General features: G+C 40.4%; 1 protein-coding gene across 3 annotated transcripts; it reads left to right on the top strand.

The window, feature by feature from the left end:
• The first annotated feature begins 89 nt into the window (after positions 1 to 89).
• Positions 90 to 27386, top strand: syt5a (synaptotagmin Va). Of its 3 annotated transcripts, XM_034189923.1 has the most exons (10): positions 90 to 121; positions 6289 to 6449; positions 8179 to 8193; positions 8689 to 8873; positions 17756 to 17839; positions 21966 to 22133; positions 22878 to 23045; positions 23181 to 23298; positions 25706 to 25839; positions 26852 to 27386. In XM_034189923.1, exons 2-10 carry the CDS (start codon positions 6296 to 6298, stop codon positions 27059 to 27061), a joined length of 1236 nt encoding a protein of 411 aa, XP_034045814.1. In that variant the 5' UTR covers positions 90 to 121; positions 6289 to 6295; the 3' UTR covers positions 27062 to 27386. The 3 variants fall into 3 exon arrangements, with proteins under 3 accessions (XP_034045814.1, XP_034045811.1, XP_034045812.1); XM_034189920.1 differs by lacking the exon at positions 90 to 121 and having other exon boundaries at positions 6160 to 6449; XM_034189921.1 differs by lacking the exons at positions 90 to 121; positions 8179 to 8193 and having other exon boundaries at positions 6160 to 6449.
• Positions 27387 to 27977: the final 591 nt, after the last annotated feature.

The raw sequence follows: 27977 nt of genomic DNA, 5'->3' as shown, positions 1-27977 counted from the left end.
TAGTTGGCAGAGAGGGATAATGTGGAGATTAGGGGGAGGGAGGAGAGCGAGCAAAAGCTGTGGAGACATCTGCTGGACTCATTACTTTTGGATGCACGAAAACTGACAAGGACAAAATAAGGTATGATTTTTCTGTTAGGTTACAGCTTTGTTTTTTTTGTCATTATTTTTAAAGCATTGAGAAGTAATTTGGAAAAAAAAAAAAAATTCAAATGGTAAGTTCTCATTGGGTACCAGAACAGGATAGATCTGTTTTAGCTGGAGAGATGCTTTCAGGTCCATGTCATATAAAGCAGACTGTCAACTTTAAATTTAGGTGGATTATGTCATGAAATCAGTTGAAAGGTGTATGAGTTACATTTTCAGCAACTGAAAGATCCCAGATAATTATAATTGTGGCTTCAGTCCAGCATGTCGCTTTGTTGTTAAGGCAGCAGATGGGTCTGGAGTTGCTTTCAAAATTTCCATTTCAGTTAATTACCCAAAAGTAGGTGTAACTTTATTTTGGCTTTACTTTTTCAATTAAAATTTTGTTACAATCCTGAAGTACCATTATTCCTGTGGTGTATTACAGCTGCTTTCATTGCTGTTAAAGTATGTATTTTTGGGGTGATGTCATGTGTTTTGTTGCTGTATTTTAACCCACATGGGTCAAAATCCTAAATTGTTTCCAGAGGTGACGTTTGATCATACTGACTGTAAGATTTAGCCTTTATTTGAATATACAAAGAAATAAAATAAGTGAAGAAATCACTTATGGAAAAAAATCTTGCTATCCAACCAGGAACCTAAATTTAATAGAGAAAGTTAGTTACCCATTTGTTGTAATTTAATGGCACAATGGGTATTATATAGTGGAGGATGTTTTCCAAAATTAGTATAGATTAGTAAGAGATTATCTGAACCTAAAGCCGGCCTATTTAGTGTGTGTGCACGCATGCGTGACCTCAGTTATGTGACTCGGCTGTGGCTTTTGACTTGTGGTGTTTTTCGTATTGCAGCATATGGTCCAACATCCTGATGATTCTTCTGTGAGGCTGAATGAACTGTTTGTGATTTAGGTCTATGTGCTGTTGATGCAGATGTTGCTCGTCTTATTTCATTATTTGTACGAAGTTGTAGAACTGCGTCCAAACAATCAACTCAGTTTTGTGCTGAGACAGGATGCCAAATAATAGACCACATTTAATATAGCATTTAAATCATCACTTTTACACAAGTCAGGGCACAGGCACAAGAACATGCCTGTCACTGAATATTTCTTGGACTTTATTTAATTCAATCAAGTGGTTAATGCGCTTGGTTTCAGTTCAGAAGGTTCCGGGTTCAAATCCCACCCTTGCCACATTTCTCCATGTAATGTGGAGTTGCGTCAGGAAGGGCATCCGGCGTAAAACTTGTGCCAATTCAACATGCAGATCCACCTTGGATTTGCTGTGGCGACCCCAAGTGCAAACAAGGGAGCAGCCGAAGGGACTTACTATTAAGGAGAAACGGTGAATTAACTCTGTGTAAATGCAATGATTCCAACAGCTCAGCTTGTTGGTATGTGACTTGATGTAATTGCTGAGCAGTAGTCCAGCCTAAATCTGCTGTGACCCAGATAAGAGGTGAGCTCAGATTAGGTGAGCTCTGATTAGAAACAGCAGAATGGGGCTGAAGTCATCAAAGGTGTTTTTTGGTCCTATTAGTCAGATCAGACTGAAAAATCTGTAAGCACATATACAACCCCTGGCAAAAATTATGGAATCACCGGCCTCGGAGGATGTTCATTCAGTTGTTTAATTTTGTAGAAAAAAAGCAGATCACAGACATGACACAAAACTAAAGTCATTTCAAATGGCAACTTTCTGGCTTTAAGAAACACTATAAGAAATCAGGAAAAAAATTGTGGCAGTCAGTAACAGTTACTTTTTTAGACCAAGCAGAGAGAAAAAAATATGGAATCACTCAATTCTGAGGAAAAAATTATGGAATCATGAAAAACAAAAGAATGCTCCAACACATCACTAGTATTTTGTTGCACCACCTCTGGCTTTTATAACAGCTTGCAGTCTCTGAGGCATGGACTTAATGAGTGACAAACAGTACTCTTCATCAATCTGGCTCCAACTTTCTCTGATTGTTGTTGCCAGATCAGCTTTGCAGGTTGGAGCCTTGTCATGGACCATTTTCTTCAACTTCCACCAAAGATTTTCAATTCGATTAAGATCCGGACTATTTGCAGGCCATGACATTGACCCTATGTGTCTTTTTGCAAGGAATGTTTTCACAGTTTTTGCTCTATGGCAAGATGCATTATCTTCTTGAAAAATGATTTCATCATCCACAAACATCCTTTCAATTGATGGGATAAGAAAAGTGTCCAAAATATCAACGTAAACTTGTGCATTTATTGATGATGTAATGACAGCCATCTCCCCAGTGCCTTTACCTGACATGCAGCCCCATATCATCAATGACTGTGGAAATTTACATGTTCTCTTCAGGCAGTCATCTTTATAAATCTCAAAATCTCATTGGAATGGCACCAAACAAAAGTTCCAGCATCATCACCTTGCCCAATGCAGATTCAAGATTCATCACTGAATATGACTTTCATCCAGTCATCCACAGTCCACGATTGCTTTTCCTTAGCCCATTCTAACCTTGTTTTTACAGTTCAGTTCTTACAGTTCAGTCACAGACGTTGACTCCAGTTTCCTCCCATTCGTTCCTCATTTGTTTTGTTGTGCATTTTCGATTTTTGAGACATATTGCTTTAAGTTTTCTGTCTTGACGCTTTGATGTCTTCCTTGGTCTACCAATATGTTTGCCTTTAACAACCTTCCCATGTTGTTTGTATTTGGTCCAGAGTTTAGACACAGCTGACTGTGAACAACCAACATCTTTTGCAACATTGCGTGATGATTTACCCTCTTTTAAGAGTTTGATAATCCTCTCCTTTGTTTCAATTGACATCTCATGTTGGAGCCATGATTCATGTCAGTCCACTTGGTGCAACAGCTCTCCGAGGTGTGATCACTCCTTTTTAGATGCAGACTAACGAGCAGATCTGATTTGATGTAGGTGTTAGTTTTGGGGATGAAAATTTACAGGGTGATTCCATAATTTATTCCTCAGAATTGAGTGAGTCCATATTTTTTTCCCTCTGCTTGGTCTAAAAAAGTAACCGTTACTGACTGCCACAATTTTTTTTTCTTGATTTCTTATAGTGTTTCTTAAAGCCAGAAAGTTGCCATTTGAAATGACTTTAGTTTTGTGTCATGTCTGTGATCTGCTTTTTTTTCTACAAAATTAAACAACTGAATGAACATCCTCTGAGGCTGGTGATTCCATAATTTTTGCCAGGGGTTGTAGTATGTTTCTTTGAAATCAGATGTTGGTCAGGGTTGTTGACAGGAATCCTTCCCATGAAAACCATAATTGTAATGGCTTGGGAGAAGACCCCAATGCAGAGAACAAGAGGGTAGTAAAAACTAGTTTATTGTACAGAGGTTCAGCTGGTTTGAACACAACAGGAAGAGTCTGTACCATAGTGTTGTCCTAATAGCAGGAGAGGTGAGAGGTTGGTTGAACAGGTGAAGGTCTGGCACATGGGACAATAGTCTAACATGCACCCTTGTCCTTAAGAGGAGCAGCAGAAGCATTATGTACAGAGATGGGCATGGGGCTGATACGCGATCAGCAATCACCAAGTGAACAAACTAAGAATTGGCAACTTATACTCTATAAACACAAAAGGGCAGTGAGAGTTGGCAACACTGAAGTAAACATCAGAAAAATTCAAGAGCGATTGCATGAAGGTAGACAATCTGGTGAGGAGGTGACAAATTAACAGTTAAAAAGCCTTAGAAATGAACATGGAAGTGATAGGTAAAGTTTCAGGGAATAAACACTGATGAAAGAAAAGTAAACACAGCACCATGATAAAATATAAAAAATTAACCATAATTCTAGAAACCCACAGAATCCAAAATACCAGAAACGTGAGCCATGACAATAAATGCGTGCATTATTGTTTACTGGCAGTACTTATTCTACATGTTGCTTTGTAAGCTGGTACAGCAGTAATTTTTTTCAGGATTAAAATAACACTGCTACATGTGCAAATGGTCCCACCCAAGCGAAAGATTGTGGCTGCATTTCAGTTTGGAGGCTGTGTGGCACTGACGCATCTCATCACTGTCACACACATTATCACATTTATTTTTATCCTTCACACTCTACGCATAGATTCATAGCATTCCTACATACATATAGTTCGCACACGTTCATTCATACTGAGCAGTTAACAAAACAGAGAATGGGTCAGCTTTTCTAGATGGAAACTTTATTGTTTGAGCTGTGAGTTTGGATCAGCTGATTTTTCCCCTGGTGGTTAGATTGAGTACTGACGCATTAAAGTGGCAGTGTTTCATGTGTTCCAAAGGCAAAATAATGCCCCAAATCCTCAGTTTTAGCCCCAAGACATTATTGTTTTGGGGGGGAATCAAACTTGTATGTTCATTTCAAAAGAAAGCCAACATCACAGAGCCGAAAACTGATTATAGGGGGTGCTGTTTTCCAGATCTCAAAATAGCACCCAATGAATGAAATCGGGATTCATTTTGGAAATACACATTCTTCTCTAAGAGTAGTATATGGACCATGCAGGTCTTCACCAAATACTAATGTGAACAGGTTACGTGAAAAATAGAATAAAATTGTTGCACAGGATAAATTGCACAGTTGTGCATGTAATAAAGTACAAAAAGCAGTGGAAGTCGTAGTTAATAGTGCAAAATCAGCAGGTGGTTATGGTGCTAAAAACATTTTGAGGTATTATACAGTCTGACTGCAGTTTCAATAAATGACCTGCGGAGGCATTCTGTTTTGCACCGAGGGTGCAGCAGTCTATTACAGAAGGAGGCTCCCACAGTCTCATGTAAGGGTTGAGAAGGTTATCCATAAATTATGTCAGCTTATCTAACATCCTTCTCTCACCCACCACCTCTATGGGGTCCAGAGTACATTCAAGGACAAAGCCAGCCCTTCTGACTAACCTGGTGAGTCTCTTTCTGTCCCGCACAGGGACCACATAACAAGCCATATTATTATAGATATTTCTCATGAAATGCTCAGAAAACACAGCTGCAGCCAGTAGCCACTGAGCGAGCAACACTCTGACCACTTGGCTCAGCAGCAACGCAAGAGCTGTCACTCAAAGCGTCCATGCCTCTAATTATACATAACTTTATAGCTTAAAACTAATTTCCAGGCAGTCCGTCGGAAAGTTTTGTGCATGCTCCAAACTTTGAACGGACATCAGACATAGAACTTCCCCGTTGGTTGTGCGTTTGTTTACTATTTTGTTCTGTACGTTTGCTAGTTTGCCAGTGCATGTCCAGTAGGCGATAGTTTTATCTGTCATTATTTGTTCATTTACTGTTCACGTCCGGAAGTGCTGTGCACCCACATTCGGTGCTTGTCCTCTCATTCCTTCAGAGCTTGAACTCTACCTGAGACCAAAGGATTTGGCGATTTTTGCCACTGGACAAATAATTTAAGTCTGCTCTAATCACTTTACTCAGTCTGCTACAGTGTGACGACACCATTAGGTCAAAATTGGCTTCAGACTCAGAGCAGGGGCACTATATTTCCTTTTTCACCTGCTGTAATGAATAATTTTGGTAGAGAAGGATGTGAAGTTGACAAACCTAGGAGGCGTGAAGAAAGGGGATGAGTCACAGAGAATCAAGATGCCCTTAATTTTATTAAGACGAGGGATTTTTGGATTACCTCTGGCACTTAATCGTGTTACATCGCTGTACTGCAACTGAAGAATGTGTAGTGTGGATAGAGTGTGGAAGTGTCAATGTGTGCATCAGTTCCTCTGAAGGCACAACAAAGCAAGGCAGGGTGGGACAGAGTCTTAAATATCAAATGTTTTATCTCGGTAAAAGTATGAGTGCGAGTATTAGCAGCAGTGTGGTATAAAGAATGTCAAAATTATGCAACTCATGTAGCCATGTACAGCACAGAGTGATTCATCAGTCTTCTTAAGCATCTTTTTTGGATGGTATGCATCCCATATCCCTACTGATGGCTTTATGAGATCACAGTGCCTGGGAAGGTGAGTGAGAGGATCAAAGAGATTACAGCCAGGTCAAAGGTCAAACAGGATGAGGCTTAAAAAAAAGAGAAGCGTAAAGATTATGACAAAAGGGGAATAGGGAAAAACAGAAATTCTGCAGTAATAAAGAGAAGTGTAGAAATGTATCTGATTTTGTTTTTTTGCTTTCACAGAGCAGCAATGCGTTTGGTCAAAGTGGCGGGGGTGCGGGTCCCCAGGGCAGCTGAGGAGGAGAAGGAACCCCCACCACCTCCTGCACCGCCCTCGCATCACAACAACCACCAGTTTGTCCACATGAAGAATAAGTTCTTCAATGAGCTCACGCATCTGCCAAGTGAGCGCCCGTGCACACATATATCAGAAAATATGCACATTTTCATTCAAATTCATATTATGCCTTTGATACAAAAAAAGTGAGCTTGAATGCAGTTTTTCAGACTACTGGATGATCAGTGGTATAAGTTCCAACATCTACAGTGTTACAGTGCACCTAGAAAATATTCACACCGCTTCAGTTTTCCACATTTTATGTTACAGCCTTATTTCAAAATGGAGTAAATTTATTTTTTCCCTCACAATTCTACTCACACACCCCATAATGGCATTCTTGAATATGATGCCACAAGCCTGGTGCACCTATCTTTGGGCAGTTTTGCCAGTTGCTCTTTACAGCACCTCTCAAGCTCCATCAGGTTGGATGGGGAGCGTTGGTGTATAGCCATTTTCAGATCTCTCCCAAGATGGTCAATTGGATTCAGGTCTGGGCTCTGGCTGGGCCACTCAAGGACATTCACAGAGTTGTCCTGAAACCACTCCTTTCATATCTTGGTTGTATGCTTTGGGTCATTGCCCTGCTGAAAGATGAACTGTCGCCCCAGTCTGAGGTCAAGAACGCTCTGGAGCAGGTTTTCATCCAGGATGTCTCTGTACATTGCTGTAGTCATCTTTCCTTCAACCATGACTAGTCTCCCAGTTCCTGCTGCTGAAAAACATCCCCACAGCATGTTAAAGAAGATTGGTGAATGAAAATAAAGAAATGCATATCCCAAACAGCTCCCGGGAAAGGACTTTGAATCCCATTTATGTGTGTCTGTACAAAATACAGACACAGTCACAATACACTGAAATTGCTTTTGGGTTTTATAAATTAAAATGTTTTAAAATAATCTATTTGCATTTTCACTGCTCAGTATTTTGCACACTCGAGTAGATACACCCCAAACTGCATATTCAAAAGGGTGGGTGTGTTATTTTGCTCATTTGAAAGACACAATCCTCAGTGCACACCTTTAGTACATCATATGTTTGCAGACGCCATAGAGTTTATACATGTTTTATGCATGCAAACCTTTAGTTAGTCAGGCCCTAAGTGTCTTAAAAGCAGTTTCACGTCAAAATGCCCACTGACACTTACAAAACAGGCAATTAAAATTGTTTAAAGGAGTTGTAGAGAGACATGATGTCACAAAAGAACAAAACAAGTCAATTCAAGTCCCACTTTTAGTGACAGGTTATTTTTCTGCATGCACAGATGTGGAATTATGAGACTTTGAAGATGTTTATGAATCGCAGATTCAATTCCCCCCCACAAAATTATCCCTTTATGCAGTGCACAAAGTGCAGAGAACTGAGCTGGTAAATTTTTTTTTTTTTTCTTTCCAGATCTTAGAATTCACAGCTTAAGGGCACAACAAGTAACCGAAAACTGTGTAATCATGAAAAGCTGGATAGAAATGTAAACTCTAGCCAACAAAACACGTGTCTGTCAACACTTTAAAAATCAGTGCAGTGCAGAAAACTCAAATGCTGGTTTTTGCAATGAACAAATGTAATTTATTTTTTAAAGTAGGAGCATAAAAACTAAGATCCATCTAATTTTTGATTCAGAAGAGTCACACAAGCTCCCACTCACTAATGAGAAGCCGTCAATATTAATTTTTTTCCTTTTTAAAATCAAATCACACCATAATCCATCCATAAACCATTTTGCATTCATGTTTCATGTGTTTTGTTTTGTTTTTACTCTGTCCTCATTTCTTCATGTCACCACTCTGCTGTTCAAGATCATAAGCTTAACCGTAAGTCCCGCTCTCTTGTATTTGTTCTGTTTTTATCCTTTGGAACCTGTAGTAAAAACAGTAGGTTTATAAGTAGAACCCAAGCCTCTGATTGAAAGTGCAGCTGTTATGAGGAGGGTAGCGTTTCTGCACTGCATGGTTTGAACATTCTCACTCTTCACCAGCTTCAAGCTTTGCTCATGAAAATGAGATTTTGTAAACTGTAAAGTGCATGAAGACAAGCTTTGTTTTTCCTGTGGAGAATGTTCATCCAACATGCCCCAGAGCACATGTTCTACTTGGCACCAAGCTCTTCAACACCAAAATGAATCAGGTCCTTCCACTTCATGACATTGATCATTTGATCCAGGATTTGTGGGGATCAGCTGAAAATTTAAGATATTTGGGGAAAAAAGTTTGCACACAAGGCAAGAACTAATCTAGCTCAGTGAAGAAAGATGTTTTGCTTTCTGCCTGTTAAATCTGGACCAACCATTACCTCTGACCTTTCTCCAGTGCCTATGTGGGCCGTGGGCGCCATCGTGGTCGTGGTCCTGGTTCTCGTGGCCTGCATGATTTTCTGCATCTACAAGAAGTGCATCAATAAGGGCACGAAGCCCAAGAAAGCCCGTGAGAGGAAGGCGGGGCGAGGACGCAGGAGGAAGGAGAAGGAGGGAGGAGAGGAGGCAGAGGAAACGAAGGTGAGGGAAGTTGGAAATGTGGGTTACTTTACGTTTATAGTTGTCACATGCTGTAGACAAAACTAAACTGTGCTTGACAAAAATATAAAAGCAACACATTGGTTTTCACTCCCGTATTTCACAAGGTAAAAGCAAAAAACCAAACAAACAAAAAAATTTAAATCGCACACACAAAGGTGTATTTTTACCTCCACCATTGAAGTCAGGAGGTGGTTATGTTGTTTGTTTTTTCTTTGTGAACAGCTTGTAACCCACAATTTTCCATATATTGTTATGAAATTTCTATAGAGGATTAAAATTTCATGGTCAAAGTCAGGAAAAATCTTGGAAATTGGAAAAATCCCTATCCTTTAACACTGATCGAATTTTCAAAAATTCATAACTCTGTCAAAAAAGGTAGCATTTCTTTCATATGTGAGAGTATTGTGTAGGATTGTATCCTTTATCACCTGACAAAATTTGATCCGGATCTGATCCAGATTACAGATTTTGTGGCCACTTAAATATAACATTGAAAACCCCATTTAATGTATATTTTACATTATATCTTAATGAAACGTGCCCCAGTCACTCTCATATTTGATAGTGAGGTGTGGACTGGCACTCACTATTACCTGACAAAGTTTCACATGGATCTGATCTGGATTGTGGATTTTGTAGACATTTTAATTTAACATTCAAAAGCCCATTTGGTGTACATACTGTATTGCATTATATCTCAATCAGAAGTGCCTCAGTCACTCTAATTTGTGACAATGAGGTGCACAGTGGCACTCAATGAATAGACTGTTTGACTTAGACTTTTCCATATTGCGGGATTCGCGGATATTTGATTTTAACATTGAAACGCCCTTTTGATCTATATTTTGTATTATATTCTATCTTATGAATAGCAGCTTCTAACAAGATTTTGACCTTGAAAGTTTTTTCCAAAATAAAATTTTGGAATTGGAAACTAGTGTTGGTGGAGGTTTGCGCTCTATGAGCGCAGTGCTCTTGTGAAGTTTTATTAACACATTTGATAAAATAATATGTACATTAAAAAGCTGCTGAGAATCTCAAAGGGGAAGATGATGACCAATGAATAAGTCTACAAAGTGTCAAGAACAGAAAGCACATTGCTGAATCACATTAAATCTCACAAGTTAAGATACTTCAGACAGCTCGTGAGTCATTCACAACAATATTGGAGGGAGTATGATGACAGGTTTTGCAGAAGGTGTCAAAAGTTGTAGAAAACCCAGAATATATCGGTTTGACAACAGAACGTTTGAGAGAACCGCTTGTCCTTTCTGGTTCTCCTCGGTTCTTTTTGTCCTCTTGTCTCCTGTCTGTTGTCCAGTATTGTGTCTTGTTGCTGTAGTAGTTAGTGACCCCTATGTACTGTAGTTTGTTGTATTGGAAGTTTCTGTGACGTCCATGTGCTTTTATTGTTAATTGTTTGTTAATTTTTACATCAGCCTGTCAGGGACTACACATGGAAATTAGCCTATGGCTAAAATCTGACATACAGTGAGGAAAATAAGTATTTGAACACCCTGCGATTTTGCAAGTTCTCCCACTTAGAAATCATGGAGGGGTCTGAAATTTTCATCTTAGGTGCATGTCCACTGTGAGAGACATAATCTAAAAAAAATAACTCCTTAGTTGCCCTGGCTGTGTGTTTGGGGTCATTGTTGGAAGACTTGCTGGAAGACCCAGCCACGACCCATCTTCAATGCTCTTACTGAGGGAAGGTTGTTTTAGAAAATCTCGCAATACATGACACCATCCATCCTTCAATACGGTGCAGTCGTCCTGTCGCCTTTGCAGAAGAGCACCCCAGAGTATGATGTTTCCACCCCCATGCTTCACGGTTGGGATGGTTTTCTTGGGGTTGTTCTCATCCTCTAAACATGACAAATGGAGTTGATTCCAAAAAGCTCTCTTTTGGTCTCATCTGACCACATGACCTTCTCCCATGCCTCCTCTGGATCATCCAGATGGTCACTGGTGAACTTCAAACAGGCCTGGACATGTGCTGGCTTGAGCAGGGGGACCTTGCTGCCCTGCAGGATTTTAAACCATGACAGCATCATGTGTTACTAATGTAATCTTTGTGACTGTGGTCCCAGCTCTCTTCAGATCATTGACCAGGTCCTCCTGTGTAGTTCTGAGCTTTCTCAGAATCATCCTTGCTCCACAATGTGAGATCTTGCATGGAATCCCAGACTGAGGGGGATTGACAGTCATCTTGTGTTTCTTCCACTTTCTAATAAATAATCATAACAGTTGTTGTCTTCTACCAAGCTGCTTGCCTGATGTCCTGTAGTCCATCCCAGCCTTGTGCAGGTCTACAGTTTTGTCTCTGGTGTCCTTAGACAGCTCTTTGGTCTTGGTTATGGTGGACAGGTTGGAGTGTGATTGACTGAGTGTGTGAACAGGTGTCTTTTATACAGGTAACAAGTTCAAACAGGTGCAATTAATACAGGTAAAGAGTGCAGAATAAGAGGGCTTCTTAAAGAAAAATTAACAGGTCTGTGAGAGCCAGAATTCGTGCTGGTTGATCAAATACTTATTTCATGCAATAAAATGCAAATGAATTGTTTAAAAATCATACAATGTGATTTTCTGGATTTTTTTAGATTCTGTCTCTCACAGTTGAAGTGTACCTACAATAAAAAATTACAGACCTCTCCATTCTTTGTAGGTGGGAAACGGGTGAACAGGCTAAAACCTGTCTGTGCATTACCCAAAAGCTGCTACAAATAGATGTTCTAATGGTGAAAAGATACAATGTTAAGAAGCAGGTCTGTGGTTGTGGAAGCTCAAAGACGGGCACACATCAAGGTCAGGTCAGAGCGTTCTTGGCATAACTTGAGTTCACTGTTGAACTTGGCTCTCCTTTATTGCCTGGCAATAAAGAGACTTTGTTGCACCGCACACTGACTTTTTGAACAATTGAGCACCTTTAAGTACTCAGAGCTATGTGTGGTGACCAAGGGCTCTGGTTGAATGTGTCCATGACACTCATTGAACAGATATGTCATGGATTGGTCACAATAAAAGTCCTCTCCAAAATGTAAGCTGATCTTGGGGAAAAAAAAACAAAACATTATTAGGCCTTCGACCAGACCGCTGGAGGCAGGTATGTCACGACCACCTAGGGTCACAAAACGTACCATCCATAATTTACTAGGTATACGAGGGCTGTCCATAAAGTATAGGTCCTTTTTATTTTTTTCAAAAACTATATGGATTTCATTCATATGTTTTTACGTCAGACATGCTTGAACCCTCGTGCGCATGCGTGAGTTTTTCCACGCCTGTCGGTGACGTCATTCGCCTGTGAGCACTCCTTGTGGGAGGAGTCGTCCAGCCCCTCGTCGGAATTCCTTTGTCTGAGAAGTTGCTGAGAGACTGGCGCTTTGTTTGATCAAAATTTTTTCTAAACCTGTGAGAAACATCGAAGTGGACACGGTTCGAAAAATTAAGCTGGTTTTCTGTGAAAATTTTAACGGCTGATGAGAGATTTTGAGGTGATACTGTCACTTTAAGGACTTCCCACGGTGCGACACGTCGCGCAGCGCTCTCAGGCGCCGTCGTCAGCCTGTTTCAAGCTGAAAACCTCCACATTTCAGGCTCTATTGATCCAGGACGTCGTGAGAGAACAGAGAAGTTTCAGAAGAAGTCGGTTTCAGCATTTTATCCGGATATTCCACTGTTAAAGGAGATTTTTTTAATGAAAGACGTGCGGACGGATTGCAGCGTCGGCTCGCAGCTGCTGCGACGCTCCGCCACAGGAAAAACACCTCTGTTGGAAGCCTTAAGGACAAGTTGGAACATGTCCAGCTGTTAAACAATTTCTCATATACTTACTCCACTGAAAGCCATCAAAAGCCGCCTGGATTTTACAAATGGTTATCAACACGGAGGTGTTTTTCCTGTGCCGCCGCACCGCACCGGCTGCGTCCCGACATGTGGACCCGTCTGCACGTCTTTCATTAAAAAAATCTCCTTTAACAGTGGAATATCCGGATAAAATGCTGAAACCGACTTCTTCTGAAACTTCTCTGTTCTCTCACGACGTCCTGGATCAATAGAGCCTGAAATGTGGAGGTTTTCATCTTGAAACAGGCTGACGACGGCGCCTGAGAGCGCTGCGCGACGTCTTGCACCGTGGGAAGTCCTTAAAGCGACAGTATCACCTCAAAATCTCTCATCAGCTGTTAAAATTTTCACTGAAAACCAGCTTAATTTTTAATTTTTTTTGTCTCACAGGTTTAGAAAAAATTTTGATCAAACAAAGCGCCAGCCTCTCAACAACTTCTCAGACAAAGGAATTTGAGGGGCTGGACGACTCCTCCCACAAGGAGTGCTCACAGGCGAATGACGTCACCGACAGGCGTGGAAAAACTCACGCATGCACACGAGGGTTCAAGCATGTCTGACGTAAAAACATATGAATGAAATCCATATAGTTTTTGAAAAAAATAAAAGGACCTATACTTTATGGACAGCCCTCGTATGTCCCTAGTTAATATTTATGTATGACAGCTGTCTCAGGATGGTAGCGATAGCCAGATCGAGGTCAAATGAAGGATTAGACAGGGGTCAGCATCTAAAAATGCTCCAGTCATATTGAAAAGCATACCACATTATTTTGTTGGCCACAAAGATTCCAAAAAGGTATAGCTTTAATGGTCTATGACTGAATGTTATGACGTTATGGGGTAAAGCTTAAAAAAGTCGATTTCAATTTGTACAGGGGACAAAAGTTAAAGTTGCTTAAGTTTGGGTAGAAAATGCTACAAATTATTGGTTGAGTTTGTAGCATTCTAAAAAGGAACAGTTTGCGCCTCTGTCATTTTTTTGTTATCAAGTTATGGAGTAATATAGCCATGTGTCTTAGAATCCAATGGACTTTAGGAGTATTTGACCATAACTTTGGAGACAAAGCATTCAGTACAGTGAAAACTATTCCATTTATTAATCCTATTAGCTCAACCAATAATTTGCATCACTTCTTACCAAAACTGGAGCATCTTTAACTTCTGACCCTTGGAAAAACTGAAAGTTAGCTGTTTTTACTCCAATATCTCCTTAATATCTAGTCATACACAGTCCAAACTTTTTTGGAATCCCTATGATGAGATAAATAATGTGGTATATGTCCCAGTGTGATCGGAGCATTTTTAAATTTGACGCCTGTGTAATCCTTCATTGACCCCTATCTGAGCATAACTGCCACACTGGGATGGCAAGCAGACTTTTTTCTGTAGGCCATGGTATACTGAGGCAAGTTAAGGTTAAATGTTCTTTAGTTTCGTTAAATGATACAAAAAAACCTAATTGGCCCAACATGCATTTCTAAAATTAATCCTGATTTCATTCATTGTATCATTTAAGCATTGAAACACTTTGAAAGCAGGACCTGCCTACAGCTACCACCCTGGGATGGCTACCTTGCTTTTATCAAGTCCCTACAGATAGGCAAGGTTGGGCAGGATTACTTTGAAAGAATACCTGTGGATTATATGTATGTATGTACATACATTTGGATTACTTGTAATCTGATTACTTTTGGATTACATTTCAAAGTAATCCTACCCAACCTTGCAGATACGTGACCAAAATCAAGATTCAAGATTCAAACAACTTTATTGATCCCTAAAAGGGCAATTCATTCAAAATGCCATATCAAGTGTTTTGGGTGGTAGTGACCAACCAATTTGGTCTATGGACTATATTAGGTGAATAAGCGGGATGTGGCGGTCCTGGGGTGACAATGAACATTCATTTCACAGGCAACAGCTTTGGTGGACATTCCTGCAGTCAACATGCAAATGGAGCACTCCCTTAAAACTTGTGACATATCTGTCATCTTGCTTGGTAAAAATTCACATTTTAGAATGGGCTTTTATTGAGACCAGTCCAAGGAACCACATGTGCAATAACCATGCTGTTTAATCAGCGTGTTGATATAACCAGTGGTGGGCACAGTTCTGCTAATCCGCTAACCGCTAATTATCGAAGCTAATGTTTTCATTATAGTCTTTTCATTTGTGCCTAAAACTCTCGTGAGAATATATTCTCTGGGTTTATAGATGTTGTTATTGTGTTTGTTTTATGTAAAAATGCCAGAAGAAGCTCAGGTAGCTTCTCCACGCAGATTACACGTAGCACACGGATAATTTGGAATATTTGTTTTGGCAAGTTTTCACGGTCTGTACTGCCATCTACTGGCCAGTAGTGTTCATGGCAGTATTCAATCAATCAATCAATCAATTTTATTTATATAGCGCCAAATCACAACAAACAGCTGCCCCAAGGCGCTTTATATTGTAAGGCAAGGCCATACAATAATTATGTAAAACCCCAACGGTCAAAACGACCCCCTGTGAGCAAGCACTTGGCTACAGTGGGAAGGAAAAACTCCCTTTTAACAGGAAGAAACCTCCAGCAGAACCAGGCTCAGGGAGGGGCAGTCTTCTGCTGGGACTGGTTGGGGCTGAGGGAGAGAACCAGGAAAAAGACATGCTGTGGAGGGGAGCAGAGATCAATCACTAATGATTAAATGCAGAGTCGTGCATACAGAGCAAAAAGAGAAAGAAACACTCAGTGCATCTTGGGAACCCCCCAGCAGTCTAAGTCTATAGCAGCATAACTAAGGGATGGTTCAGGGTCACCTGATCCAGCCCTAACTATAAGCTTTAGCAAAAAGGAAAGTTTTAAGCCTAATCTTAAAAGTAGAGAGGGTGTCTGTCTCCCTGATCTGAAATGGGAGCTGGTTCCACAGGAGAGGAGCCTGAAAGCTGAAGGCTCTGCCTCCCATTCTACTCTTACAAACCCTAGGAACTACAAGTAAGCCTGCAGTCTGAGAGCGAAGCGCTCTATTGGGGTGATATGGTACTACGAGGTCCCTAAGATAAGATGGGACCTGATTATTCAAAACCTTATAAGTAAGAAGAAGAATTTTAAATTCTATTCTAGAATTAACAGGAAGCCAATGAAGAGAGGCCAATATGGGTGAAATATGCTCTCTCCTTCTAGTCCCCGTTAGTACTCTAGCTGCAGCATTTTGAATTAACTGAAGGCTTTTCAGGGAACTTTTAGGACAACCTAATAATAATGAATTACAATAGTCCAGCCTAGAGGAAATAAATGCATGAATTAGTTTTTCAGCATCACTCTGAGACAAGACCTTTCTAATTTTAGAGATATTGCGCAAATGCAAAAAAGCAGTCCTACATATTTGTTTAATATGCGCATTGAATGACATATCCTGATCAAAAATGACTCCAAGATTTCTCACAGTATTACTAGAGGTCAGGGTAATGCCATCCAGAGTAAGGATCTGGTTAGACACCATGTTTCTAAGATTTGTGGGGCCAAGTACAATAACTTCAGTTTTATCTGAGTTTAAAAGCAGGAAATTAGAGGTCATCCATGTCTTTATGTCTGTAAGACATTCCTACAGTTTAGCTAATTGGTGTGTGTCCTCTGGCTTCATGGATAGATAAAGCTGGGTATCATCTGCGTAACAATGAAAATTTAAGCAATGCCATCTAATAATACTGATAATAGTATTATCTAATAATATATTCGCCCTAAGTATTGAGATATCCCATAATCCTTTGCATGACAGAGTTGTTGCAGCTTCTTGCAGCAGCTATAGAAATAAAAATGTACATTTTGGTTGTATAATATTAATTTCCAATTGTCATCATGGATTCTGTTGTTTAAGCAGCAGCAACGTTCCGGTGTGCGAAAAAAAAAGTGGTACGCAAATGATTATGGGTAAGGGTTTGAGCATCACAGCGCCAGTAGATGGTAGTGTTCTATGCATTTTGACCCCAGTTATATCAGACGGTTGAAAAATCACAACTTTTGGCTTTTGCAAATGGCTTTTTTTTTTTTTTTTTTACATATGAATAAAATGGCATATTTTACAAAAGCACATTTATATGTAAATACCAACACACACGTCATGTCACATTAATGTGTTGATTTTTACATAGAATGAATGAGTCAACCAATCAGTGTTAGCTGAAGCTCATTTACCCATAATCCCTTTGGCATCTGTCTGTGTTTGTTACAAAACTTCAGAATTAGTGCATCATTTAAAATTAAAAGGTATGTGTTATATTTTAACTTTGTACAAATGACAGAATTGACATTAATGGAGTTATTTTTTTTAATCAAAACCATAAGTCAAAACTGCTTTATTTTCCAAGACCTCTCTGCCTCACGGTGGCATGGCTGTATCCTGTTAAGGAAAAATGGCTTGTTTTCTGTGTGGGGGAGGAGTTAAGCGTAGTGCCTCTCAACTGCTTCACTGCTGTGAAATATGTAGTAAACAGGAGCTTCCAGGAGTGGGTAAGGCGCACAAAGACAGAAGTTGTTGCAAGTGTACCAGAGACAATACTGAAAGTTATTGGTTAGCTGTAGCTTCTGATAAATCTTTGGGTGGCTTATTGGTTTAGCTTTATGAAAGATAACTTTCCAGTTAGCTGATTAGCTGTTATCAAAGCTAACTTTTTAGTTTGCTGTGCCCACCACTGTATATATCACACCTGCAAGGTGGATGGATTATTTTAGCAAAGGTGAAGTGGTCACTAACATGGATTTTAACATAATTTGTGAACAGTGAGTGAAATACGAAGAAGAATGCAAAGAAGAAAAGGTCTTTTCCATTAATGCAGAATAAAATTAGAATTAAAAGAAAAGCCGTGCATTTATATTTTAGAGTATCCAGTTCTTTTTTTAATGCACCACTTTACAGTTAATTTCGTAAAACTTGAATAAATCACTAGATAGAATCTTATCACAACAGTCTGTACCAACAGTTTGAAAGGTGTCCCTGAATAATGTTCCTAACTGATATCATCACTATCTTTCAGGAAGGAGAGAAAGAGAAGGAGGAGGAGAAAGAGTACTTTGGAAAACTGGAGTACACACTTGACTATAATTTTACTGATAACCAGGTACACACACACAGATACATATACAGTAGCGTTCAGAATAATAGTAGTGCTATGTGACTAAAAAGATTAATCCAGGTTTTGTCCATGTCCTCTTCAGCCTTATGCTCAAGAGGACATGCCGTTGAAATGGGTGTTTCAACAAGACAATGACCCCAAGCACACTAGTAACCCATTAAAATCTTGGTTTCAAACCAACAAAATTAATGCCTTGCAGATGTGAAGAAATCATGAAAAACTGTGGTTATACAACTAAATACTAGTTTAGTGATTCACAGGATTGCTAAAAAAAAGCAGTTTGAACACAATAGTTTTGAGTTTGTAGCGTCAACAGCAGATGCTACTGTTATTGTGAACACCCCCTTTTCTACTTTTTTTTTACTAATAGCCCAATTTCATAGCCTTAAGAGTGTGCATATCATGAATGCTTGGTCTTGTTGGATTTGTGAGAATCTACTGAATCTACTGGTATCTTGTTTCCCATGTAACAATAAGAAATATACTCAAAACCTGGATTAATATTTTTATTCACATAGTACTACTATTATTCTGAACACTACTGTAGAGCAACACCTCATCTCCCAGCAGAGAAATACAAATTGATGTTGGCAGTTTCACCATGAAAGGGTTTCAATCAATCAATCAATCAATTTTTTTATATAGCGCCAAATCACAACAAACAGTTGCCCCAAGGCGCTTTATATTGTAAGGCAAGGCCATACAATAATTATGTAAAACCCCAACGGTCAAAACGACCCCCTGTGAGCAAGCACTTGGCTACAGTGGGAAGGAAAAACTCCCTTTTAACAGGAAGAAACCTCCAGCAGAACCAGGCTCAGGGAGGGGCAGTCTTCTGCTGGGACTGGTTGGGGTTGAGGGAGAGAACCAGGAAAAAGACATGCTGTGGAGGGGAGCAGAGATCGATCACTAATGATTAAATGCAGAGTGGTGCATACAGAGCAAAAAGAGAAAGAAACAGTGCATCTTGGGAACCCCCCAGCAGTCTATGTCTATAGCAGCATAACTAAGGGATGGTTCAGGGTCACCTGATCCAGCCCTAACTATAAGCTTTAGCAAAAAGGAAAGTTTTAAGCCTAATCTTAAAAGTAGAGAGGGTGTCTGTCTCCCTGATCTGAATTGGGAGCTGGTTCCACAGGAGAGGAGCCTGAAAGCTGAAGGCTCTGCCTCCCATTCTACTCTTACAAACCCTAGGAACTACAAGTAAGCCTGCAGTCTGAGAGCGAAGCGCTCTATTGGGGTGATATGGTACTACGAGGTCCCTAAGATAAGATGGGACCTGATTATTCAAAACCTTATAAGTAAGAAGAAGAATTTTAAATTCTATTCTAGAATTAACAGGAAGCCAATGAAGAGAGGCCAATAAGGGTGAGATATGCTCTCTCCTTCTAGTCCCCGTCAGTACTCTAGCTGCAGCATTTTGAATTAACTGAAGGCTTTTTAGGGAACTTTTAGGACAACCTGATAATAATGAATTACAATAGTCCAGCCTAGAGGAAATAAATGCATGAATTAGTTTTTCAGCATCACTCTGAGACAAGACCTTTCTGATTTTAGAGATATTGCGTAAATGCAAAAAAGCAGTCCTACATATTTGTTTAATATGCGCTTTGAATGACATATCCTGATCAAAAATGACTCCAAGATTTCTCACAGTATTACTAGAGGTCAGGGTAATGCCATCCAGAGTAAGGATCTGGTTAGACACCATGTTTCTAAGATTTGTGGGGCCAAGTACAATAACTTCAGTTTTATCTGAGTTTAAAAGCAGGAAATTAGAGGTAGGTCATCCATGTCTTTATGTCTGTAAGACAATCCTGCAGTTTAGCTAATTGGTGTGTGTCCTCTGGCTTCATGGATAGATAAAGCTGGGTATCATCTGCGTAACAATGAAAATTTAAGCAATACCGTCTAATAATACTGCCTAAGGGAAGCATGTATAAAGTGAATAAAATTGGTCCTAGCACAGAACCTTGTGGAACTCCATAATTAACTTTAGTCTGTGAAGAAGATTCCCCATTTACATGAACAAATTGTAATCTATTAGACAAATATGATTCAAACCACCGCAGCGCAGTGCCTTTAATACCTATGGCATGCTCTAATCTCTGTAATAAAATTTTATGGTCAACAGTATCAAAAGCAGCACTGAGGTCTAACAGAACAAGCACAGAGATGAGTCCACTGTCCGAGGCCATAAGAAGATCATTTGTAACCTTCACTAATGCTGCTTCTGTACTATGATGAATTCTAAAACCTGACTGAAACTCTTCAAATAGACCAGTCCTCTGCAGATGATCAGTTAGCTGTTTTACAACTACCCTTTCAAGAATTTTTGAGAGAAAAGGAAGGTTGGAGATTGGCCTATAATTAGCTAAGATAGCTGGGTCAAGTGATGGCTTTTTAAGTAATGGTTTAATTACTGCCACCTTAAAAGCCTGTGGTACATAGCCAACTAACAAAGATAGATTGATCATATTTAAGATCGAAGCATTAAATAATGGTAGGGCTTCCTTGAGCAGCCTGGTAGGAATGGGGTCTAATAAACATGTTGATGGTTTGGATGAAGTAACTAATGAAAATAACTCAGACAGAACAATCGGAGAGAAAGAGTCTAACCAAATACCGGCATCACTGAAAGCAGCCAAAGATAACGATACGTCTTTGGGATGGTTATGAGTAATTTTTTCTCTAATAGTTAAAATTCTGTTAGCAAAGAAAGTCATGAAGTCATTACTAGTTAAAGTTAATGGAATACTCAGCTCAATAGAGCTCTGACTCTTTGTCAGCCTGGCTACAGTGCTGAAAAGAAACCTGGGGTTGTTCTTATTTTCTTCAATTAGTGATGAGTAGAAAGATGTCCTAGCTTTACGGAGGGCTTTTATATAGAGCAACAGACTCTTTTTCCAGGCTAAGTGAAGATCTTCAAAATTAGTGAGACGCCATTTCCTCTCCAACTTACGGGTTATCTGCTTTAAGCTACGAGTTTGTGAGTTATACCACGGAGTCAGGCACTTCTGATTTAAAGCTCTCTTTTTTAGAGGAGCTACAGCATCCAAAGTTGTCTTCAATGAGGATGTAAAACTATTGACGAGATACTCTATCTCACTTACAGAGTTTAGGTAGCTACTCTGCACTGTGTTGGTATATGGCATTAGAGAACATAAAGAAGGAATCATATCCTTAAACCTAGTTACAGCGCTTTCTGAAAGACTTCAGAAAGGGGTTTGGTGATGAAAAGTAATTACATAATTTTGGTCTATTTTTCAGTTTTCAGTTTCAATTTATTTTCATTTATATAGCGCCAAATCACAGCAGAGTTGCCTCAAAGTGCTTCACAAAAGTAAGGTCTAACCTTACTAGCCCCCAGAGCAGCAGTGGTAAAGAAAAACTCCCTCTGAGGAAGAAACCTCAAGCAGACCAGACTCAAAGGGGTGACCCTCTGCTTGGGTCATGCTACAGACACAAATTACAGAACAATTCACAAAACTAATATACAGGAAATGCTGTTGGTGCACAGGACAGGAGGGTCTCCAGCACAAATACCACACCCATCTCTGGATGGAGCTGCACCTTAAACAGAGAGAAAAAAACAGAATCAGGCATCAGAAAGACAAGAAATACAATATAATTTATCAGCATTAAACAACAAGAAAAACAGGAAATACTAAGGTGATCGCCGGCCACTAGCCCTAAGCTTCAATAAAAGACCCAGAATTTAGGTAAAGTTGAGGCTTCGGCATGCTCCAATTACTAATAAAATGAATTAAAAGAGTAAAAAGCGTAGAACTATACTATGCCAGTATGCTAGCCATACGAAAGGGAAAATAAGTGCGTCTTAAGTCTGAACTCGAAAGTCTCTACAGAATCTGACTGTTTTATTGACGCAGGGAGGTCATTCCAAGAACAGGGGCACAATAAGAGAAAGCTCTATGACCTGCAGACTTTTTATTCACCCTAGGGACACAAAGTAGTCCTGCGCCCTGAGAACGCAAAGCCCAAACCGGTACGTAGGGTTTAATTAGGTCAGCAAGGTAGGGAGGTGCCAGTCTGTGAACAATTTTATAGACTAGTACGTCTAAAAACTCTCCCTCACTGTGCCTGTGTCCAGCTCATAGTTGGCATCCTCCAAGCTCAGGACCTTGCAGCTATGGATATCGGCGGCACGTCAGACCCCTATGTCAAAGTCTACATGCTGCCAGACAAGAAGAAGAAGTTTGAGACAAAAGTACAGCGTAAGAATCTCTGTCCGGTCTTCAACGAGACCTTCATCTTTAAGGTAATCCATCAACACTGTGCCATTTTGGGTGGACCTTAATCCAAAAATTTAAAAAAGACTTTCACCCTAAAGACTGACCTTGGACAAATTTGACCTTGCCTTGGCAATTCTGGGACCCACCAATGCGTGTGGCAAGTTTTAGAAAATTGGTGTGGTGGGCGGTAATTTAAATTTTGGCATTTGACCCCCACTCCACTCTATTTGTCTAAATGAACCCCTATGGAGTTGACTTTCATCCACATACCATATTTGGTGGAAACTGGACAAAGGACTTTGAGGAGTAGGCAAACAGAGAGCCACGCTCAAATGATAGGCACAGGCGTGCACATAACTGGTGCTCATGCATGCTAAAAATGAATGATGCGCAGCAAAAAAACACAGAGGGGAGGGCTTTTCCTGCAAGCTGCTGTCATCAGTTTCCTCCTGAAAAACGTGAAATGGGTCACATTGTACATATCTTTTTATTAGTTCTGCCTTTTATAGTTGAATATAGTTGAAGTTTCAAGTTAACATCCTCAAAATCTGACAGTTCCATCCCCATTATGAGCAACATTTACAGCTGAAACAGCTTGTTTTAGATTTAATTTTCATTTCTGCACATTTAGTAGTTTTTGCAGTTGTGTAAATTTTGCATATTCATGGACTCACTCACTGACTGACTGACTCCATTAACCTTTTGCTTGCTGTGATAATTGCATTTAATACACAGAAAATTAAAAATCCTTTGCTCTACCCCCCCTTCAGATTCCGTACACTGAGTTAGGTGGTCAGACTCTGGTGCTACAGGTTTTTGACTTTGACCGTTTTGGCAAACATGACGTCATCGGTGAAATCAAGATCCCCATGAACACCATAGACCTCGCACAGCCGATTCACGAATGGAGAGATCTAGTTGGAGGAGAGAAAGAGGAGGTATTTTTTTTTCATTTTTACATTAAGAATAAAATGTAAGTGAAGTTAGAACATTTCAGTCACGAGTCAGATATTTAAATATTAATAGCGGCGTAATGTGACATATGCTGAAGCGCTGTGCTTTGGTTCTTTCAGCAAGAGAAACTGGGTGACATCTGTATTTCCCTGCGTTATGTTCCCACGGCGGGTAAACTAACAGTTAACATCATGGAGGCCAAGAACCTGAAGAAGATGGATGTTGGAGGACTGTCAGGTGAAGATGTTCACATTCACACAAATAACTAGAAGAACACAGAAGGCCTCTGTCAGGATCAACACTTCACTCTTTATCGGAGAATGGCTGAATTAAGAAAGCTCCACTCACACAAAAAGGCATAAAAACTGATCCGTCCATCCAGGCCTGTTTCCAGATTTACAGAGAGTGAGAGAGTGCATCACAAATACGGTCCAACAGCCGTATACATTGTCACTAGCAACATTTTGCTTTTTTCTGACCTTTGATCCATATTCTTAATCCTTATCAATTAATTTGATCCAAATTTCTGACCTTTGATCCTGTTCTTCAAGCTTATCACTGAGCTTTGATCCTTATCAATGACTTTTGATCCTGGTTCTTTATCCTTATCACTGAGCTTTGATCCTTATCAATGACTTTTGATCCTGGTTCTTTATCCTTATCACTGAGCTTTGATCTTTTCTTGACACTCATAAATGGACTGCATTTATATAGTACTTTTCCATCTGCGTCAGACGATCAAAGCGCTTTACAATTATGCCTCACATTCACCCATTCACACAAACACTGATGTCAGGGTGCTGCCATGCATGGCGCTCACTACACACCAGGAACAACTTGGGAATTAAAGACCTAAGGACCACTCATCACTGAGCTTTGATCATAATAGCTGACCTTTGATCCTGATTGTTAGATCCTTATCACCAATCTCTGACCCTGATTGCTGACTATTATACCTGAGTGCAGGCACTGATCCTGATTTTTTTTTTATATCTTGATCACTCATCTTTGATCCAGAGCTTTAATCCCAATGTCTTTGATCCTTGTCATTGAGGTTTGATCCTGACTGCTAAATTTTGATATTGATCACATACATTTGGCTATGATCACAGACCTTCTGTCCTCATCACTAAGCTTTGATCCTGATTGCTTAGTTCTTGTTCATTATCACTCATCTCTGAACCTAAATTTGGGCCCTGTTCACAAACCTTTGATCCTGACTATTTACCTTTTATGTTGAGTGCATAGCTTTGGTTCTGTTTACTCACCTTATCACTAAGCATTGATTCTGACTGCTGATCTTGGAGTAGGGGGGTGGAGTACAACGAGTTGCAGACTGCAAGGAACCAGAAGGCCACAATTAGATAGAAAAATTGTGGGGGTGGGGGTGAGGTGGGGGACAAAAATCCACAAAGGAGCGAAAGTTAATCCACTGCAGGTAGTGTCCAGAGGAGGTGAAAAACTCAGTCTGCAATCCAACGTGGGTTAGCAAAAAGGAAACAAAAGGTGCACTTAAAAAAACTGAATTCAAAGACAACAGCAAAACCAGATAATAAAGTCTTAAGTTTAACGGAAAACATAGAGATCAAAATGACATGAGGAGACAAGAGTTTCACAAGAAACCACTCAGCATGAGCATGAGGAAAACAAAACATTAATGCTGGACATGATGGAAGATTCTGGCAATGAAGGTCTGCCCAGCTCAGTCCTGACCCTTCAAAGGAGCCCCAAGTGTGTCACTTCACCAGCTGGCTGACAGGCTCCCAACAGACCGGAAACAGGGAAAAGCTAGAAAGGATGACGACGGTCCGGACTGCAGCCCAGACCACAACACACCCTGATTGCAGATCTTTGATCCCCATCCTTGATCTTGATCTCTCATCTTTGATCCTGATTACTGATTTGTGTTCCTGATGGCTTCCCTTTGATTCTGACTGCATTCCTTTGACCTTCAACCTTAATCCAGATCATTCACCCCTGAGCTTGAACTTTGTGCCTGATCACACACCACTGATCACTGAGACGTGATTCTGATTTCTGATCTTTGATCTTGAGTGCAGATCTTTCATACACATTGCCAACATTTTATCACAACTGCCAACTGCTTGATTTCTGATTATCTGTTGAATCAGATCTGCACCAAAGTTTCATGGATTCTTGCTTTAGCCAAGACCTACAGTAGTGTTCAGAATAATAGTAGTGCTATGTGACTAAAAAGATTAATCCAGGTTTTGAGTATATTTCTTATTGTTACATGGGAAACAAGGTACCAGTAGATTCAGTAGATTCTCACAAATCCAACAAGACCAAGCATTCATGATATGCACTGTCTGAGGGTGGCTTTGCCTTACAATATAAAGCGCCTTGAGGCAACTGTTTGTTGTGTTTTGGCGCTATATAAATAAAATTGATTTGATTTGATTTTTTGGCCCTCCACCATGTTTCATGAAAACCAGCCTGGTACTTTTTGTGTATTCCTGCTCACAGATAAACATATAGACAAAGACAAACTGTCACAAAAACGTAACCTCCTTGACAGAGGTAATTAAGTACCCTGCACGCTGTGTTGAGGTCAAAGGTCGGCTAATGTGCTCTCATCTGTCTGATCTGTTGTCTTTTTCTGCTCGTCATTTTTCCTTCTTAGATCCGTTTGTTAAGGTGGTGCTGCAGCACAACGGAAAGCGACTGAAGAAAAAGAAGACGTCAGTCAAACAAAACACTCTCAACCCTTACTTCAACGAGAGCTTCAGCTTTGAGATTCCCTTCTCTCAAATCCAGGTGTGTAAACTGATCAGACCGCTTGCAGTGATTTTGTTTCATTTGATTAGGCTTTAAGGCAAAGACATTAAAATACAGTAAACTTTGATGCACCAGAACAATCCACAAATCAACTTTGTTTGGCCTGTGTAAAATCCCATAGACGTGTCTGTCACCTGCTGGGTGGATAATGGATACTGTAGTAATGAAAGTGAGTGAGGTACACACTGAATGGGGTCTGAGAGAGAGAGAGAGAATCCCTCCCTCTCCCCCCTCTCTCTCTGTCTCCCCCTGTCCCCACTCTCTTCCTCCCTTTGTTTGCTTTTCTCTCTCTTTCTCTCTCCCTCCTTTTCTTTCTTTCTCCCTCCCTCATTCCCTCTCTCTCCCTCCCCCCCCCTCTCTCTCCCTCCCCCTCTCTCTTCTCTCTCTCCCTCCCCCTCTCTCTTCTCTCTCTCCCTCTCTCTCTCCCTCCCCCCTCCCTCTCTCCCTCCCTTTCTCTCTCCCTCTCTCTCTCCCTCCCCCCCTCTCTCTCACTCTCTCTCTCCCTCCCTCCCTCTCTCTCTCTCTCTCCCTCCCTTTCTCTCTCCCTCTCTCTCCCTCTCTCTCTTCTCTCCCTCCCTTTCTCTCTCCCTCTCTCTCACGCTCTCTCTCTCCTCTCTCTCTCCCTCCCTTTCTCTTTCCCTCTCTCTCACGCTCTCTCTCTCCCTCTCTCTCTCCCTCCCTTTCTCTTTCCCTCTCTCTCTCTCTCTCTCTCTCCAGATGTGTGGTTTTGCAGTTAAATGTAGCTTAAAGTCATGTTGTTTATCACTTTCTTTCATTTCCTAAACTGTTACTTGTGTGTCACTTTTGATCTATAAAGAAACATCAAGCAGTGACACGATCACGATGCGTCAGTTTAGGTTGTAAACTGGTTGATGAATGTGTTGCTGAAGGGCACGTTGGAAATAACTGATGCTCAATAATCAAACAACCTTCATTTAAAATGTTTAAAATTTGCACACGTTTTCTCTCCCGCTGCTGTGTCCGCTAACAGAAAGTGCAGGTGCTGATCACCGTCTACGACTACGACAAACTGGGCAGCAACGACCCCATCGGCAAGTGCTGGATCGGTTATGGCGCCTCGGGAGTCGGCCTGCGCCACTGGTCCGACATGCTGGCTAATCCGAGGCGCCCGGTGGCTCAGTGGCACACGTTGCAGCCGGAGGAGGAAGTCGACGCTGCTCTGAAGGCCCCCATCCGCTAAACGCGTCTTCATGTGTGCGTTGTACACGTGCACACACGAGGAGTTTCTTGTAAAACTAAAAACTGCAGGTTTTTTGGCTACTTCTAATACAAACCGTGGATGTTTATGCTCACCTCTTACAAACGTACCCACAGTGCAGCAGTTTTTATTCATGCACCTGCTCGTACTGATGCTTTTACACATCGACATTCCAGTTCATGATGTTCACATCACAACTGAATGGCCGTAATATTCGGACGTGAGTTGAACTTCCTTTTTTTGTAATCTCTGTCGCGATAATCTGAACTGAGCAGAGGTCAGCACCCACACTTCTGGACAACACCTGTCCTGCGTGGTTACCACGTGTACAACCACAGCAAATTAGTCAAAGTGGTGTTTTTAAGGACTGCAATCAGGAACAAGGTTGGTGGCCCCTGGTCTCAAAAGTTAAAAAGGCTTTTTTTTAAATGACACAATAGAAAATTTAGGTTGATATTTTTCCATGTATTTTTTTTCCCCCAGTAAAGATGACATTTTTCACAATATGTGTTTCTTCCTGTGATGGCAGTAACTCTACTGAAGAGGGTATTCAACAACTGAGCTGTTATTGATGTTACTTCAATGAAAACCTTTTCAATGAACACTATCATCCTCTTGTTTTTGGGTAGTTATCCCAGTGGATTACAGGGAAGTATTCCCAGTGCTGCACTTTTCCACATTTTTTATGTTACAACCTTATTCCAAGATGGATGAAATACATTTTTTTCCCTCAAAATTCTACACACGATATCCCATAATGACAGTGTGTCTTTTTAGATTTTTGCAAATTTATTAAAAATAAATAAATAAATGGTAAAAAAAAAAAAAAAAAAAAAAATCACAGTACTCACGGCCTTTGCCATGAAGCTCAAAATTGAGCTCAGGTGCATCCTGTTTC

Source organism: Thalassophryne amazonica, chromosome 16 (assembly GCF_902500255.1).
Source record: "Thalassophryne amazonica chromosome 16, fThaAma1.1, whole genome shotgun sequence".
In the NCBI taxonomy this organism is placed as follows: domain Eukaryota; kingdom Metazoa; phylum Chordata; class Actinopteri; order Batrachoidiformes; family Batrachoididae; genus Thalassophryne; species Thalassophryne amazonica.
The sequence above is the reverse complement of the archived record's forward strand: the minus strand, read 5'-3'. Positions and strand labels throughout refer to the sequence as shown.

Excerpts from the sequence above, each read along its gene's own strand:
- syt5a (XM_034189920.1), top strand. The coding sequence starts at position 6,257 with ATGTATCTGATTTTGTTTTTTTGCTTTCACAGAGCAGCAATGCGTTTG. Across the intron at positions 8,874-17,755 it reads AGGAGGCAGAGGAAACGAAG|GAAGGAGAGAAAGAGAAGGA; the intron begins GTGAGGGAAGTT and ends ACTATCTTTCAG. Across the intron at positions 23,299-25,705 it reads GGATGTTGGAGGACTGTCAG|ATCCGTTTGTTAAGGTGGTG; the intron begins GTGAAGATGTTC and ends TTTCCTTCTTAG.